Source organism: Lepidothrix coronata, unplaced genomic scaffold (genome assembly GCF_001604755.1).
Source record: "Lepidothrix coronata isolate B3197 unplaced genomic scaffold, Lepidothrix_coronata-1.0 Scaffold58, whole genome shotgun sequence".
Classification (NCBI taxonomy): Eukaryota; Metazoa; Chordata; class Aves; order Passeriformes; family Pipridae; genus Lepidothrix; species Lepidothrix coronata.
The window spans coordinates 3,425,726-3,443,277 of NW_016690238.1; the positions used below are offsets into that span (position 1 = coordinate 3,425,726).

At 43.3% G+C, this 17,552-nt stretch overlaps 2 protein-coding genes across 3 annotated transcripts in view; one reads left to right on the forward strand and one right to left on the reverse strand.

Moving 5' to 3' along the window:
* Window positions 1–332: 332 nt before the first annotated feature.
* IDH3A (isocitrate dehydrogenase 3 (NAD(+)) alpha) lies at window positions 333–14,503 on the reverse strand. The gene is made up of 11 exons (XM_017816776.1): window positions 14,391–14,503; window positions 12,356–12,418; window positions 10,639–10,722; window positions 9,323–9,437; window positions 8,623–8,810; window positions 7,655–7,788; window positions 6,927–7,029; window positions 6,776–6,840; window positions 4,529–4,613; window positions 3,876–4,028; window positions 333–1,967 (listed from the first exon to the last, which is right to left on the reverse strand). Exons 1-11 carry the CDS (start codon window positions 14,415–14,417, stop codon window positions 1,884–1,886), a joined length of 1,101 nt encoding a protein of 366 aa, XP_017672265.1. The 5' UTR covers window positions 14,418–14,503; the 3' UTR covers window positions 333–1,883.
* CIB2 (calcium and integrin binding family member 2) overlaps window positions 13,080–17,552 on the forward strand; it is a 52,322-nt gene continuing 47,849 nt past the window's right edge. The window contains exon 1 of one of the 2 annotated variants that reach the window (XM_017816781.1): window positions 13,080–13,718. The gene's annotated coding sequence lies outside the window, so the exon portion shown is untranslated. Of the gene's footprint in view, window positions 13,719–14,839; window positions 14,901–17,552 lie in introns of those variants that run through there. The other variant, XM_017816782.1, reaches the window with a different exon arrangement.

Sequence of the window (17,552 nt, forward strand, 5' to 3'; positions counted from 1 at the left end):
AGTGTTTGTTGGCGTGGATCTGCACCTGCCAACACTCACATTGTACTAATTCTGGAGCTGCATTTCTTCTTACCCCTATGAAAAATAAATCATGTTACGTGGAGGACATGCTTGGCACAGTTGTGTCAGGGGTGTGCTGTGAGTGACCCTTGGCAGGCAGCTACAGCCACTGTTCCTGAGAGGAAAACGTGATGTGGAACAGGAGACTGTTTCCATGGAAGTTCCACTACCAGTCTCATCTTGTAGACTTAAGATTAGCTGCAAGTACCAATAACCAGCTCAACACACAAGGCAAGGCAGCAGCCTAGGATTATAAAAACAAAACAAGCAAGAGGACTTTGAAAAGTTTATTCTTCCCCATTTTGTGCGCAGTGGTCATTCAGAGGTTCTTTAACAATATTAATCTGAAGGAAACAAGGAAGCAGCAGCTTGTAAAACACGGAAAGAAACATTGCCCTATTCACCAAAAGCAGAGTGCCTGAGGAATAAAGCTCCTCCAACATGTTGTTAGACTGTATAAAAAAGCTGGGATGCTCACTTTGTAGAGCCACACGAGAAGTCGTTACTCAGAAACGATTCCACCTTTGAAACAACCAGCCTAAAACAGTCTTAATAGTTATTACTCCACTTAGTGACTTTCTATTAATAGAATTAAGCTTTAAGAAGCCTGGTTCTGGCAGTAGGGATAATCCTGTGCTATACTAATGAGTTTTAAAACACACATTTTCTCGTTGGGGGCACTGATGGAAGATACCTTTGGACATACAGGTCAGAATGACTCGTATGACCATCTGCACGTGATGAAGGAGGGAGGGAAAAGAGTTGCTTTTGCACCTATTAAGCTTAGAAAGCAAGGAAAAAAAATAAGTCTTGGATCCCCTTGAATAGGGATGAAATGTATTTCTGGAACATAGGCACCAGAGCCAAACCGCTGATCTGTCTTAATCCCTTTAGGACTAGTCCCTTACATTTAGTTTGGGATAAAATTACCAGTCAATACAGTAGAACACACTGAACAGACTATGCAGAAAGCTACAACACAAAGAGCATTCCAGCAGAAGTCATGAAATATCTAGGATAAATCTGCAAAGTTAATACTTTCCCTTCACAATATATGGCAGAGGTAATTTTATATCATTTACCCTCATTAGAACTCCATTGGAAAGGGTATTTCAGAGAGGGAAAACTTGTAAGAATTATTGTGGTGTCTAGATTTGAGAAATAACTTTGCTTCAGCATTAATTCTCACCCTTTGCTAGTTAATGGTTGTGGGCTTTTTAAAAGTACACAAATAGATTAAATCTCTAGAATTTTGTACTTCCTTATTCATGCCTTTGGTGGGCAGGGCTGTATTTCATCACCAGAGTATCTAATGTGGTTTTCTCATTGCTTTTAACATGAAATTGCTATTTTAAGTTATTTTATACCCGTTTCTGTTTCAGAAGGTCACCTTGTGCTACTGTTAGGCTGAAAACCTTTTCAACTTCAGCAAGACCAATAAAGCAGGTTTTAACCATTAAGGTGCTTTTACATTTCACTAATTCTGTTACTGGTTTATAGTTGCATAATTTTTCTTTGTGGAAAGTAAAACCCTCTAACTGAAATGGAAAATGGTAGACAGTTACAGTGCCAATAAAAGAATTCACTTACATAAAAATGTTCACCAGATAGAAAAAAAAATAAATAAGACAAAGCACTTGGAAAAGTCCACTGAAAGCAGGCACAAGCATCGTTTGTAGCCATTTGGACTAAATTTATTAATGGAGAGGCCTTAACTAAAAAGTTTGCTCTCAAGAGATAAGCAAACTATCTGCATATGGATATCAAGTTACACATAATGTACTGTGTGTGACACGTCCTCCAGGGGTCGGGGTGAGGGAAGTTTAGTCCTTGTCCCGTACCCTGCGGCAGATCTCGTCTGTGAACTCCGAGCACTTGGCATTGCCCCCCAAGTCCTTTGTCAAGACCTGAAAGAAAGAAAAAATAGTATTACTGAGATGTTTCACGGGGATGGTCCTGTCCCTGAACGGTTCTACACGTTCTGATATGCTGTGCATGGATAGGAAACAGGGGTGAGAAGGAACACGGGACGTGTGAGGAGCTCTGCAGCCCACACAGAATTCAGCAGTAAGGACTGGCACAGGCACAGAAACTGGAGGATCAACATGAAGTCCTTTAATGTTATCAAATTTGAACGTGATTTTATCTTAACTGCAGGGAGAAAGTGTGTTTGGTCAAAGCTCTACAAAGTCCTTTGGCTCCATAATAGTGCAATTAACTGTTAAGTATTTAGGCTTTCAGTAAGAAGTTTGTCCTTTGGAAGTAAAATTCGTATATGAAGGCTCAGCACTAATTGAGAGTAATTAATAAGGGTGGTTTTTTTGTTTGCTTTGTTTTGTTTGTTTGAAGGAAACCCACACAGAAAAGGCACACATAACTCTTAATGCTACATGATAACAATTCTTTAAGTTTGCTTAGTTTAGTTAAGAGACGGAAAATGTAGAGTTAAACATCTTTGTCATCAAGTACAACTCCTGTCTGGGAGCTTTAAGAGAGTAAAATAAAAAGTGGGCTGGTCTAACCTAGCTAGATTAAAGCAGTCTGGGAGATAATTTAAAATCATTAGTTTCCCCCTTACATGACACACACATCTCTTAATTTAATGATTGAGGGAAGGGAGGAATAGCAGCATGAGAAGCCATCAAGGTTACTGTTGTAGGACCTTGTGATTTTAACTGCATTAACATTCAAATAAAAAGATTCTCTCCATTGTGAGCATATAATTATAATGTTTTAAGTAACTGGAGAACAACTAGCCATGTCACAAAACTTGCCCTGTGTTATCTTCCATAGAATTACTGACCTGCAGATGGAGGATTCCACTTCCAGAGCAGTAAATGGGAACTTTACAGGAGCACCTCTTTATTCACTTGTAAGTTCAGGTGTTTTTTAACACAGTAAGGTAGCTGCAAACAGACCACTTGCAAAGTGATGACAACTTTTGGTTTTCAGCATGCTTGTTATTTTAATTACCAAGCAGCTTCCTGTGGTCCTGCTAAGGTAACTGAACCAGCATGGCTAACTGCTCATCCTCCTTAACTGCCAGCTCCAGGATCTTTCCAACTTTGTTTTGAAAAGACGGACATCAAAGCAGAGCAGTGAACCAATAATGGTAAGAGCACAAATTCAAGTGAAGTTTCAGAGCATAAGTCCTTCCTCAGCCCCAAATACCCTATTCGAGTCTTAAATCTGGAGACACCTACTGCCAAAGGGAAATCCTGTATCATCTCAAGGGAAAAGGTAAATATTGGATAAAAACTGTAGTTCAAAAAGGAGTGAAAGCAGTAAGGAAGAAAAAAGAAAATAACTGAGCTGAAAAAATAGGAACAGAAGTATTACAGTCAGGATTGGAATGCTATAAACTAAGTGGCTGATTAAGGCCCATGAAAGGCAAATGAATGTCCTTTACTTCAGGATCCAGATTTAAATATACATGCATTGTATGTTTTATAAACTTTATAAGTGAAATGCTACCAGTTACTTAAACCTCTAATCCCCTCCCTGAAAAACAAATATCCAGTTCAAGCTTTTAGAGTTCACAAAGCTGTAGAAATGTGAGATGAGCATTACTGAGACACCAGGAATGCTACAGCCCATCCCTAATTACTGAGAAGGGCAGGCTTAATACCACCAAAGATAATATAATTACTGCCAGAGAAGGACAGTGGCACTGCTCATGCAACAGGCCAGCACAGCAGGTCAGCCACCCTTCTGGTGGTCACGTTCTGAGTTAATTTTTGCTGTGATATAATATTATTTTAGTTCACTAAAATCATATCATATTTAGTGCATTTATTTGCACCCCCTCCTATTACCTTTCCATCTTTAATGGTATCAAAGCAAGCTGTCTCTATTTTTGTGGCATGTTTGTGTAGTCCCATGTGACGCAGCATCATCACAGCACTCAGGAGGAGGGCAGTTGGATTTGCCATGTCTTTGCCTGCAATGTCTGGTGCTGTTCCATGAACCTAGAAATAAAAGCAAACCTATCAGTTGTGATGTCAATATGCTGATTAAAATGTCCTAGGCAGTCCAAGTGTGTGCAAGAAACCTGAAGCATAAATCCTCACGTATATTAAAATGGGGGTTACTTTGCAGCAATACGGTCAGTGGAAAGGAGATACCACAGACCAAAACAATTTAGTTCAAAGGCATCAGAATGGCAGAACTAGGTCACCTAATACCTCTAAATTGTGCCCCTCAGGTTCTGTTTCATAGAGGGTATTTATCTTATGAAAAAGAGGGAAAATAGAATGTTGGTCAAGAAAAAGGACATGCAAAAACCTTACACGCAATACACACTTCACCCAGTCCCTCTGGGTAAAGCCTCACCAGCTCCACAGTAAAAACCAGTTTTATGCAGAACTTTGTTAAAATGTCAGTCACACTGTATAGTATGGAGAGGTTTTAGATTCCCAAGTGGAGACAAAGCAGTTATAACTGCTCCCCCTTGGATAACAAAACTTACCGACTCAAAAATGGCCACTCCGTTGGCACCGATGTTCCCACTGGGTGTCACTCCCAGGCCCCCGATCAGTCCAGCACACAAGTCACTGAAAAGAACCCAACCATCAAATGAGAAAACACAAGTTTGTCCATACAGAGTTACCTCTCTGCAAGGTATTAAAATATTCGTTTATCAATCTACTGCAAGCGTAACTTACTTTATGTGCTTACACAGTCTGAGAATAATATTAAGAACAGATGCTGGGAGCCCCTTGTGCTCCACTGGAACGTTTGGAAATTTTTAGGACTACCAGCAGAAGGCAATGTAATAAAGGAAAATCAAGAGGAAATTCCAAATTCTAGGATAAAGCTGGTAAGACACAGGCACAACAAGAAGTACTAAAAGCCCAGAATATGTGTAGAAGTCTAAAAAACTAGCAAAAACTGTAATGTACAGCTCCCTGTAACTATCCAGAAATCTTATTTCCTCTGAAGGGGCCACAGAACTACTTTTCGTATGTAAAGTCCTTCTAAAAAAAGGTGGAAGAGTTTTCCTCAGGTAGCTGGATTACCAACAGTTTTGTAGTGTATTGTGCGTAGCTTAAGGGACATTTTCCAAGTGACACCAGACTAACTTTCCCCCTCCCTTTCCTGAACAGCCTCTAAGTCACCAGTCTGACATTAGCAGGTCATCAGCCATCTGCATTTGGGTTCCTCCAAAATTAACATGGGGAAGGACAAACCAGCTGTGCCTGTAGCTATCAGACTGTACCCTCAGAGCTGAACATACTGACAAACAATGCTCTTAAAACTCGGGTGTTTTCACAGATATACATATTGCCCACAACTCAGCAAGGACTAACAAGCAGAAAAGTTTGCTTGACCTTAGAGGACAATATTGTGAGTTTAATCTAAAATAAAGCTTTATAGAGTCTGGGGAAAAAATGGATACAGTTGAATTTGTCACTGTAACTATTAAATGCTTCAAGGAAAGAGATCTTCTGTACCTATTCAGTCCAAGAAACCTGTCTGGCACTATGCTCCTGCTTTAAAGAAGCAGTGGGTGAGGCCTCACCCAGTGATCACAGTGCCCTCTTCAAGGACAGACTCAGATTTATTGCAAATTTTTAGAACTGCAATTTTTTAGGGAATTTCTCTGAGGACTTTAAAACGGGTGCTGCTGAACTACGTGAAGGGAGTTGCAACAGTACTGATGCTGGGACTCGTGTGATTTGATCTCTTTTAGTGAACAGCTAACAGCAGCTATGAGGGCCCTGGGCACTCCTCTACCAATTCTTAAAGCAAGAAGCATTAGCTGGAACCTGATTTTTTCCTGGAGTGGGATTCCAAAGGTTGGAATGGTGTAATACCCAGCCTTATCACAGAGAGAGGGCAGTTTTAAAAGAGCTTAAGAAGCATTTCTTCTTATATGTAAGTTACCCTTACATTTATTATCTGTAGATAAACAAGAGATGAGTTCTAAGATGTAAATAGTCATTGAACTTTAAAACAAATCCTGATTCAGGCTGTTTTCTCAATGTCTCCTTAAGAAGTGCAAGGAGATGCCATGTTATGTTCCACACTTAAAGTTCAGATGAGACACTTCATTTTACACACAGTATTTGATGGAATTTACACTCTACCTAAACAATTTACAGAATGGAAACTGTGTGCTGGTGGATTTTGCCTTCAAGAGACCAAGCTCCTCCAGCATTCATGTAGTTCAAATATGAAATTTAATTTGAAGGTAAGGAGAAAACATAATACATAAAACAAGAGCTGGTAGGATATGAAGAGGCCACACATTTGGTTCTTCAGTGACTCTGCAGAATCATTTAACTGTGTGAGTAGCTCTCTGTACACATCATAGTCCCACAGTCACCCTACAAAATCTATGTTAGTGCTAAAGATGAGAAAGTTTTTCCCTAATCTCTAACCAAGCATTCTTGATTGCAATGTAAGCCATTACATTCTCCACACATTTGGAGAAATTTCTCTTCTGCTCCATCTGAACAATATTCATAGACTCCATAAGCAGCAACTTCTCTTTTAAATAAGAAGCACATTCTCATCCCATAGCCCCACCCAACAATATATTAATAATTGAAGTGTAATAATACCATCCTTTCTTCCCATTTCAAGTCTGGTTTATGAAGTTTTAAACTCTGGATCCATAGATCACCCATCTGGCTCGCACATAACCTCAATGACTGTTGGGAAAGTATCACTATTTTATGTGTTGGGTTAGTTAAAATTACAATCTCCATACCTGAGGATGTCACCGTACAAGTTTGGCATAACAAGCACATCAAATTGTGATGGATCTTGAACCATCTAGAAGGAAGTATATTTTCATTAAGGTTAAGAATTTAAACAACAAAAAAAAATCTCAACAAAAATTAAAATATATAAATACTCACATTCAGACACACAGTATCCAGATACATTTCATTAAATTTAATATCTTTACAGTTTTCTGCTGCCTCCCTGCATTTTCTCAAGAAAAGCCCATCAGACATTCTCCTGCAATTAGATAAGCAAGAGAATATTGCAGTTATTGTAAGGAAGCAGTACTCAAGGTAAAGAAAACTGCATGCAAGAGAGATTTAAATAAAAATACTAGATTACAGAAACTTAATTTGTGACTATCTCCTAAATATAACTAATCTTTTAAATATATTACAGAGAAGTTATGCCTTTTAAATTTCCTCCTAAAACATTTTTGTGTCAGTAGCTTAACAGCCATACACATACATTGTCAGAATGCCTTCTATTCCTTTACTAAAGGCTCAGTGGATTTGTAAAGGTGGTGTCACACATCCCACATGTTATGACTCAGTTCAGGCTTGGGAACTGTAAAAGACACTAGCCACTTTCATCCTCAGTCTTTACACTAATTTGCCTTGTTTAAAATTTTTTAAAATAAGAGCTTTGCATGAAAGGATTCCTAAAAACTTGCTAATAAGTATATCAGTTCATCATTATTGGGGTCAGTATCACCCATTTTACTTAGGCATTTACTTCACTCTTTTGCCATTTTACTTACTCCCAGTGGCATCAACAGAAGTTACACATTTGAGTAAGACTTAAAAAGTTGTTTAAATGCATATTGTTATTCTGTCCTCCTCAAAAAGAAGTGTGGACATACATAATATTTGCCTTGTGCACAGCTGTGACGTGGCTCCTCTGATTGTTTCTGGCGTACTCGAAAGCGAACTCCGCAATCCTCTTGCTGGCTTCCTCTGTGATCAGCTTGATGCTCTGCACAACCCCATCGACGATCTGAGAGACAGATTACATCGGTATAAAAGTGTAAGATCATTCTTCAAGTCACTGGGATGAGGGGGAGTAGAGTTCTGAGGGAGCAGAGCGGTGAGGGAGCAGAGGGGTGAGGGAACAGAGCACTGAGGGAGCAGAGCGCTGAGGGAGCAGAGCGCTGAGGGAACAGAGGGGTGAGGGAGCATAGGGGTGAGGGAACAGAGCGCTGAGGGAGCAGAGCGGTGAGGGAACAGAGCGCTGAGGGAGCAGAGCGGTGAGGGAACAGAGCGCTGAGGGAGCAGAGCGGTGAGGGAGCAGAGCGGTGAGGGAACAGAGGGGTGAGGGAGCAGAGCGGTGAGGGAGAAAGCAGAGGAGTGAGGGAACAGAGGGGTGAGGGAGCAGAGTGCTGAGGGAACAGAGCAGTGAGGAAGCAGAGGGGTGAGGGAGCAGAGCACTGAGGGAACAGTGCTGAGGGAGCAGAGCGCTGAGGGAGCAGAGCGCTGAGGGAACAGTGCTGAGGGAGCAGAGTGCTGAGGGAGCAAAGTGGTAAGTGAGCAGAGCACTGAGGGAGCAGAGTGGTGAGGGAGCAGAGCGCTGAGGGAGCAGAGTGGTGAGGGAGCAGAGGGGTGAGGGAACAGAGCGGTGAGGGAACAGAGGGGTGAGGGCACAGAGCGCTGAGGGAGCAGAGCGCTGAGGGAGCAGAGCGCTGAGGGAGCAGAGCGCTGAGGGAGGCAGTCCCAACACTGCATTTCAGAGGGAAAGCGCCAAACAAAAACCACCATGAACCCCCCTGAGGCGGGCAGAGTTACCAGCCCTGACACAGAAAGCCCCCAGGAAGGCAGCCCTGGCTGCACGTACCACGTGCTCGATGCCGCTGTACTCGCCCTCCGTGTTCTCGCGGATGGTGACGATGTTCACGTCCGTGTAGGGGGTTTTGTAGCCCTCGATGGACACGCAGGGACGCACGTTGGCGTAGAGGTCAAAGGTTCTGCGCAGCAGCAGGTTCATGGAGGGGTGCCCTGCGGCAATGGGGGTCTTCAAAGGCCCTGGATGAAAAAATATACGCATGGGTTTGAGAGCTGAAACTCTGGGTCCAGTGTACTCTTGGAGAGGATCTCCAAATTCCCGTTTAACCTTCTGCTGAAATGTCAGGGAATTCTCTGTGTTATAAGTGCTGCACAGGGACATCAATCAGCTGTTGAAAGGCCAAACCGCAATCTGGACATGGAATAGGAGAATTTACTAAAGGTTTTCACTGAAAACACATATAAAGATACTACTCATTATAAATACAGTTATTGCATGCTATTGTGTATCTTAGAAATGCTTTCTGCAGAGAGTCCAAAGGTTGGAATGTAGTAATACCCACCTTCAGCTATGAGAATTATCAAAATTATGGCTTGGAAATGAAGGACTGCTTCAAGATTACAGATAACAGGACAGGCTGTCCCCTATAATTACCCATTTTATTGTGCTACAGATAAAGAACTTTGGCTTTAAGCCAGACTCATAATAAAAACAACAGTATTTAATATCTGTGTATTAACCCCTAAAATACCTTTTAATCCCATTTTGTTTTTATCCATGGATTCTTTGGCTTCTGGGGGTATCATCCACTTCCCTCCTGGTCCTTGGATAGCTGTAACATTCCTTTCTTCCCACTGAATAGGAGCCTAAACACATATACTCCATGTTAACTTAAATGGCATGACTTTCGCTTCAAGTTTTAACTTTCCTTTCATAAAAAGGTGCATTAGGAATTTTGTCCAGGTCTTCATAAAACAAATTTTCTCTGGTGAGTGAAAGTAAGCATGAGATGTTTGAACTAAAGCAGTGTTTAAAAAAGGTAATTAAGTGAAAATGAAATAGTATGAGCAGCACATCATCATAAACTTGAATCCCACAATGCCTCCCTAGGTGTCATATACACCAAAATGGTTAGAATTGCAAGACAGGTGCTATTTCTTTCAAGTTTTCAGAGCTGGTGAGTTCTTTGTATACAAGAGACAACATCTGAAAACTGAATTAATTGAGAACTCATCATCTCTCCTGCCTGGAACACAGTACATGACACAGATATGTACGTTATCTAACTGAAAATCTGCATGTGTTCCACAACTGTTTCTGAATTTGCATTCACCACAGGAATCTTCTGATTGGAGACAGGCTGCCACCCCTTCACCTCAGCAGGAAGGGCCATAAAGGAAAAGATACAACATCGTTAAAGAGAAATTCACTTTTTGCAAATCCAGGCTGGATAGTTGTCATAGAAAGGGAATATGCCTTGGTGCTGTTACTAATGTGGAACAATTTAACAGGCATCTTGCCTGAAGAGCTCTATTTCCTTTCAAGGAAACTTGACCAATTCTAGTGAAGTTCCTCAGGTGGGCAGGACCACACCTCCTGGATATAGTGAGTTTTCATCTCACTTCAGTTGATGTGTTTGGCAGGGCAGCAGTTTGATTCCTAAAAATAAGCCAGTCCTTTCACACACACTTTCACCTGCACTGGAAGTCACAATCAATGAAAGAACCTGCTCTTACCAGTTGCTTGGGATTACTACATCAACCAGGTGATACACTGAGTTCATTGAGTATCACATGATACATTGAGTTCATATTCCCAAAAATTAGGCACAGCATTTGCTCTCAACTCTCTACTTGTCTGCCAGATAACAGTTTCAAGCCCTGCCTTGATATCACATTCCTGTCTTCTATTACTTAAAGCTTTGAACTCTATTCTCAGGAAGTTTTAATAGCTTAAATATTACTTTATCTTTTGGAAGCTAAAGGGAAAACTTTTTAAACATGCCTAGTTAGTATCTGTTGTTGTAGTTAAACTTACAATTCTTATAGCAAGACAAATGAGACTTACTTTGGCAGCATCAAAGATCTTCATGACAGCAGCAGAAATCTCAGGTCCTATGCCATCTCCTGGGATTAAAGTTACTGTTTGTACCTAGGTAAAGAAATATCAGTAGTACAACAAATGAATGTTTGTTTTCTGCACAGAAAACATTTCCATGTGTTGTAGGAACCAAATAACTATTAGAAAACAAGAGAAATTTTCAGTTACCAAATATTCACTATGAAGAATAGCAGCCCTGGACAGAAGTGAGAATGAACTCCCTTGCTTTCCAAGGGACTGTGAAAATGTTTTGAGAGAAGTGTTTAAAAATTTGCCTACTATCTATTCCTATTTCAAAACAGAGGTCGAATGTGAAAGGCAGGTTCCTGCTCAGTACTCCTTGGAATGAATGATCTCAGTGTAGTTTCTGTGGCAATCTGAAGAGGAGGTGGTGTTACCTAGTGATGGCTCTGCTACACATGTGCCTCCAGCATTACCAACATGCTGTGTAACACTGACACATGCTAGAAGAGATTAAGGGATAGGAAAAGCTGCATTCATCTTAAAAAAAAAAAAAATAAGGGTCATGCCAATGTAAACTTCTCAAGTGACCTCCTAAAAATCTCAGACCCGTTTTTGACAATAGCAGCTTATTTTCCTCCCATGTTCTTAGTCTTGTTTCTTTCTTTGCACGGCTCAGGCTCAACGAATAATGGGGGAAGAAAGTACTCTGCTTTGATGAAAAAAAGAATAAATTATGATCACTAGTCTGAGGCACATGCCCCAGCCCTTTTTGCTTTATTTAAAGAGTTCCAACAGTTTTGTATGTGCTTCTCGTTACTTAAGAAAAAGGGCAGCTCAGATATTATTTGCAAAACTCCAGACTGAATCTACTCACAAGATATGCTACCACCCCTCTCCACACGAAATATTCAGAATTTCAATACATGTTGACTGATTTTTTTGACTCATTTGAGCCAGAGAAATTCTCAGTGCATGACAAAACCCCAGAGCTTTGTTACAGCACTGCAAGACTCCACCTGAGCTAAGTGTGTTATGAACAGAGCCAGAGGTGCCTCACCTGATTCTTTTTTGTACTGTATAAGTGACCCTTGGGTTTCTTTTCTAGCTGGTGCACAAACCTTGTAATTAGAAGCCACAGCTCCTCTTTAAAATTAAATCCTGCTTAAAGGTATGTGCAGCAGTGCTGAGCCCTGCTCCTGCCTTCACTGAAAAAAAAGGCCCACGGGCACTTCAAACACAGACACATAAAGAAGGTAAAACAGCTATTGGGAAATACACAATCAACGTCTAAGATACTTTAAAGAGGACCTTGAAAAGGCAGAATTTTAGATGCAAGGTATTCTAAAAGCAGCAGTAAAGTAAATCTAGTGCTTAGAGGGAAGTCTGCAAAAGAAAGAAAATGAGAAGCTTCTCAACAATCTTTCTGTTTTGCCCAATATTTGCTCATTTCCAGATGAATTTCAGAAGATTGGCTTCTGTATTTTATGAGAACTTTCATGCCACTTGTATCTTTTGCCAGAGCCTCTTGTCTTATCACTCGCACTTAATATACAATTTGCAGTGACAGTGATTAACCAATGTAAATCCAGGATGGCATTAAGAGCACGTATGTTCACTTGTTTGGCCCTTCTTTTTGGGGAATATAAAAATAACAACAAAATTTCCAAACCCCTTTATTGAGAAACTTCATGAAAGAAAAAAATGGGACTATTATACTCACAGCATTACCAAAACTTCTGGTCACCTTTTTTTGGTTTTTGAAAGCACCTAGCAACCGAGAAACCTGCAGAAATATAAATCAAAAAGATGCTATTTTACCGCGCAAATGGGATTTTAAAAGGCTAACAATATTGCAGCAAATCTGCATTTTAAAAATCATACTGCTTTAAATTTCCTATCTCAAACTAGTACAAAAGTCCAAGTGAAACAAGAGTACCCAGTGCTTTGCCAAGTTGCTGTCCAGCATTCTTTGCACCAAGTATTCTTAGCACAAGGTGAGCCCAGGACAGCCCTTCGTGCCTTGAGTGAGGGGAAGCCCCTGCACCATTGCTGGAGTCCTCACACACAACAGACTGGAAGCAAGGCTGCAGTAACTCAACTAAACATGATATGCTAAGGATTGGGATTTGTGGAAAGCAACGTGAAAAATGAAACACTTTGTTGGCAGCAGTTGGGTGGAAGTATCTTCACGCATTTGAGGTGAGGTTTCCAAAACTACTTTGCATCAGTGTCACTTCTTCCATTCAAAACATGGTGAATTTTGTTCTTCTACCTCCTGTAGCTGTATGATTTGCACTGTTGCCTTCTGCAGGCCTGATGGGTTTTAAAAAGCATAACTGAAATGCACATTAAAGACAAAATTCACCATAGCAACGAGTCCAGAAAGCACAGTCAAAGAATTACACTTTCTAACATCTGAATATTCTGAACTGGCATTAAGCTTCAAAACTGGGGTGGTAACTAAGCTCGAGCTCTTGTCTAGCTGAACATCATGGACAAAATTCCCAATCTGCAGAGAAATCACAGCCTCCCAGTCTTACCCTCCTTTTTAGGACTATTGCTGGCTCTGTGGCTTAAGAGCTAGAAGGCTTTTAACTGTAAATCGACACTCCTTCAGCTCTGCCACACTCACATGTGCAGGCTGTCTGCAGCTATCAGCTAGAATGGAATCTGACAATTTGTATTCCTCTCCTGTTCCATTTGCATTTGTTATTTCTCACCTTTACTGACACGTACAGTGTACGGCAAAAGGCTCACACTATGCTGGCACCAACAGAAACAACTACAAACAATACAAGTCTCAGGTAAATTGTAAGGAATGCTGTGGGAGAAGTAACTTAAGCTAGATCTATTTTTACTTGTAGCCCCACATGAGATGTCCAAGGTCACTGCCACGGGCAAGCAGTGCTCCCCACGGCAGCCACATGGCTGAGGAAGCAGCCGGAGCAATTAGATGAAAACGTGAAGTTCACTCCACAGCCTAAGTGTCCTCATGGTACAGTTCCTACACCTAGAGCCGGGATTCACATTCCAAAATAGCCCCGGAAAGGGAACAGCCTGTCCTTGCAGAAAGCACGGGCCTGGTACGTTATAGTGAAGTTCAATATTGATAACACCAACAAGGAGTCGGGCCGAAGGAGAGCGATCCATCCTGACCTTGCAGTCACGTGCCGTGATCAGCTCCCGACAGTTCCTCCTTATTTGAGCAGACAGGTTAAGTGGGGCGGCCTCAATGACTTTGCCCCGGTCAGGCTGTCATTTAAAGGCTCCACAGAAATTCCATTTACTCCAGGCACAAAGCAGCATCCCCGCGCCAGGGGCCGCGTTCAGAGCGGCCCAGAGCCGGCGAGCCCCCGAGCGGAACTGCGGGGACGGGGAGCCCCCGGCCCGCTGTCCCCGGGGCCCCGCAGTGCCCGGGGCGGGGGCTCCCCGCGGGCCCGGCGTTCCCAGCCCGCGCTGCCCGAGCCCCGCCGCGGCACCGCCCCGGCGCCGTGACCTCTACGGCGCGACCTCCCCGCAGGCCGCTGCGGCCGCCGCGGCGCCCCCGGCCCGCCCGGTAACGGCCCCGCGGCGCCTCCCGCCGCCCCCGGCAGGGGACACACGCACACGGAACCCGCCGCCCTCCGGCCCCGCGGCCCTTCGCCCCCGGCAGCGCTGCCAGGGCCCGGCGGCACCGCGACCTTGCGGCTCCGCCTGAGGCACCGGCCAAGGTCAGGGGCGCGCCCCGGCCAGGGCCCGGCCCGTCCCCCGCCTACCGTGGGCATCCACGCGGCCGCGGCCATGACGCGCCCGGGCTCCGCGGCTGCCGAGGCCCCTCCGCTGCGCGCCCGCCGCCAGACCGGAACCGGCGCGTGGGGAGCGCCGGCCCCGCCCCGCCGGGGGAGCCCCGCCCCGGGGCCGCCGCTGCCGCAGCGCCCGCAGCGCTGAGCCGCTGATCCGCTCCCGACCGCGGGCCCTCAGCTCCTGCCCTCGGGCCCTCAGCCCTCGCCCGGGGCTGATCCGCTCCCGACCGCGGGCCCTCAGCTCCTGCCCTCGGTTCCTTCGCTGCCGCCCGCGGGCCCTCAGCTCCTGCCGCCGCTGCCCCGGTCGGTCCGAGCCCCCCCCGCGTGTCTCACCCGCGGCCCGGCCGTGCGGGGGGTGCCGGTGCCGCCGGAGGCCGCGGGAGCCCCCGCGGCGGTGTCTGAGGAGGCACCGCTGTGGCATCGACAAACAGAACCGGTTTTCCACTTCTGAAGCCTTTATAAAATCTCAGCTTCTAGAATCAGGTAGTTTACTGGAAAAATAGGTGTTGTTGCTAAGAAAGAAGAGTGTCAGAGTTTTGTGGCAGCAGATGAAAAACAAAACCCAGGCACTTTAAAGTATTAAAACCCAAAGTTGTTGAAATCGGGGCACTTCGAGGTTGGTATTTGCCTTCCTTTCTGAGGCACTTGTTATCCGAAGCCGGTTCCAGGAGGGGCTGTGGGGGCCAGGGCTGCAGTGCCCCCTGCACAGTCCCGCTGCCCAGCACCGAGGCTGCTCCACATCCCCCCAGCCGGGTCACAAATGCTGCTTGTTCCTGGCTAAGGTGGTTCCGTAGCTTGGGGTGTTCCTGAGAGGAAAGCACCAAACGAGAACTAAGGCAGTTCGAGCTCAGACCTCTGGGAAGAACAGCTTTTAAAAGCTTTTCCTACCTTTCTTTCACTTTGGCAACATCAGAACTTGGGGGTTGTCTCAGTACAATTTTGTATGAGTTTTTGGTGATAGTTGTCAGATTAATTCCAGCCTTTTCATTTACTCAGCTCAGTCCTGGCTGTGTTTCAGAGCAAAGGACTGAGACTGTGTGTTCAGTTCCCTCTTGTCCTGAATTTGTGAGTGGAAGTTCTCAGAATTGATATTTGACAATAGACAGGATTTGTAGCCTCCATTTTCTGGGCGTTACTTGCCTTTTTTTTTGTTTTTACATCACAGGACACCAGAGGTACTCACACCTTTTCCTCTGTTGATGTTTTATCTTGGTTTTGATAGTGCTTTGATTTGAGAATTGCCACTCTGATGTCTGTAGGGCAAGTGTGCACAGTTCTCTTGATACTGATTTTCTTCTGGTAACTACTGCTGATTTTCACTTTTAGTCTTTAAAATCCAAATTGGCCTTGCAGATACCTCTCCTAAATATTTATGTGAAATATTGTTTCTTGGTTCAAAGCTTGAGTATACTTTGCAAATATTGGCTCTTCTGTTGTGCCGTCTTTCTTTTCCACAGCTGATCAGTACATTCATCTCGTGTTCTTGTATTTCTAACTGTATCTGCATTTCTGTTCTGGGGTTGCACTTTGATTGTAAATTGAGGGGAGAAATTTTTCACACATATTTTTGAGACCTATTGATCTGTGTCTCGTGGGTGTCACCATAATAAGGTTGCAGTAATAAGCCATTGACAGAGTCTGGTTTGGATCTGTCCTGAGAAGGGCTGAACAACACAGTAATAAACCCATCAGTATTTATTTTGCCTAGAAAAATGATGCCTGTGTAGAGATATCAGTACAGTCTTTCCTAGTGATCACTGTATTGAGACTCCCTATGAGGAAATTCATTCTATTAAATTTAGTCTGCTTAGGAAACCACTATTTTTTTATTATTTTGTCCCTGAGGCAAAACATTGTCTTGTGGAAAGCACCTTAAAAAAAGGGTAATTTTTACTTATTATGGATAAATTAGGCTTAATGAAATGCAGTCAAAAACCTCCGTCTTCTAACATAGTGAATTTTTTTAAGCTAGACAGGTAAGATCATAAACCCAACAAATTTTCACACAAGCTTTTCTTTTGTTTGTTTTCTTTAGCATTAAAAACTCTCCTAAAGAGTTCCTGCTCGTCAGAGCAAATGCAGTTTAATGGGACAGCTGGCACTTGCACCAGTTTGAGGGACATGAGTTTTGCCTCTTTCTCAAGCTGTTTATTCTTTCCTCAGGCAGGGCTCAGGCCCAGGAAGCCTTCTCTTACAGGATAGCACTTCCAGACACATTTATGGGGTCTGAGCATCCTCCCATCCGTCATGTGTTGGAAAAGCAACTTTTTTATCCACTGCAGTAGCATCAAACTGTCATTGGTAGAATCCATTTCTTCGACTGTTACAATTCTGATGTTTACTTATCCCTGATAAGCCTTGTTGCACACGTTCTCATCCCAAGCCGTTTATTTTGTATACATGGTAATACACTGTGGTTCTGTAGCTCAGGGCGGTGCTGGTTTGCAGCTACTCAAACCTGGATTCTAAATGTTATAATTTGAATAAGCCCTCTCTTAGAACTGTGGTTCAGCACTTTGCAGAATGTTTTTACTACACATCCAACACACTCCATAGGATATTTTTACTATGTATACAATATATTTACTTTTGGTATTACTGTTAAATGTTTGTTCTCTGTTGTTATATGCCAAGGTAAAGTGAACTATTACCCAATTATCAGGTTATCAGGTCAGGATCATTAGCAGCTGTAGGGAAAAGCACAAGGCAATTCTTGGGAGTGGTTTTATTAACCTTGCTAACCTTCCTTGACGAGGAAATAATGACAATCGACAGAGCTGTAAATAAAGACCGTAGTTTTACCCTCTCCCGTTCCTTTGTGCATGAATGGAAAGTGAACTTACAACAGGTCTTTCTTCCTTGTTGCCATCCTTTCTCACTCAGCCTTCCTCCTGCTGTTGCTGTAGGAGCTTACCCTTCTGCAGATGTCAGATAATACAATTTTGTTTGAGTTTATTCATTTTGTCTGGCTGCTTCTCAGAGATGCTCTTTATTTTTTTTAATTTTCACGGAAATAGTGTTGTGGTGAACTAAAACACCATCCCGGGAGCCCTCTGCTGGCACTTCGTGCTTCTGCTTTAGGCTGCGGTAGTATTTTTTCCTTCCCAGCTGTGCTCGCTTCAGCCTAAGGACTCA

Bases quoted from the DNA above. Each gene is read 5' to 3' on its own strand.
- IDH3A (XM_017816776.1), bottom strand. From the start codon at position 14,417: ATGGCCGCGGCCGCGTGGATGCCCACG. The intron at 7,030-7,654 runs GTATGTCCACAC...ATCTAATTGCAG, and splicing joins GTGCACAAGGCAAATATTAT to GAGAATGTCTGATGGGCTTT. The intron at 1,968-3,875 runs GTAATAGGAGGG...TCTTTCTTTCAG, and splicing joins ATACCATTAAAGATGGAAAG to GTCTTGACAAAGGACTTGGG.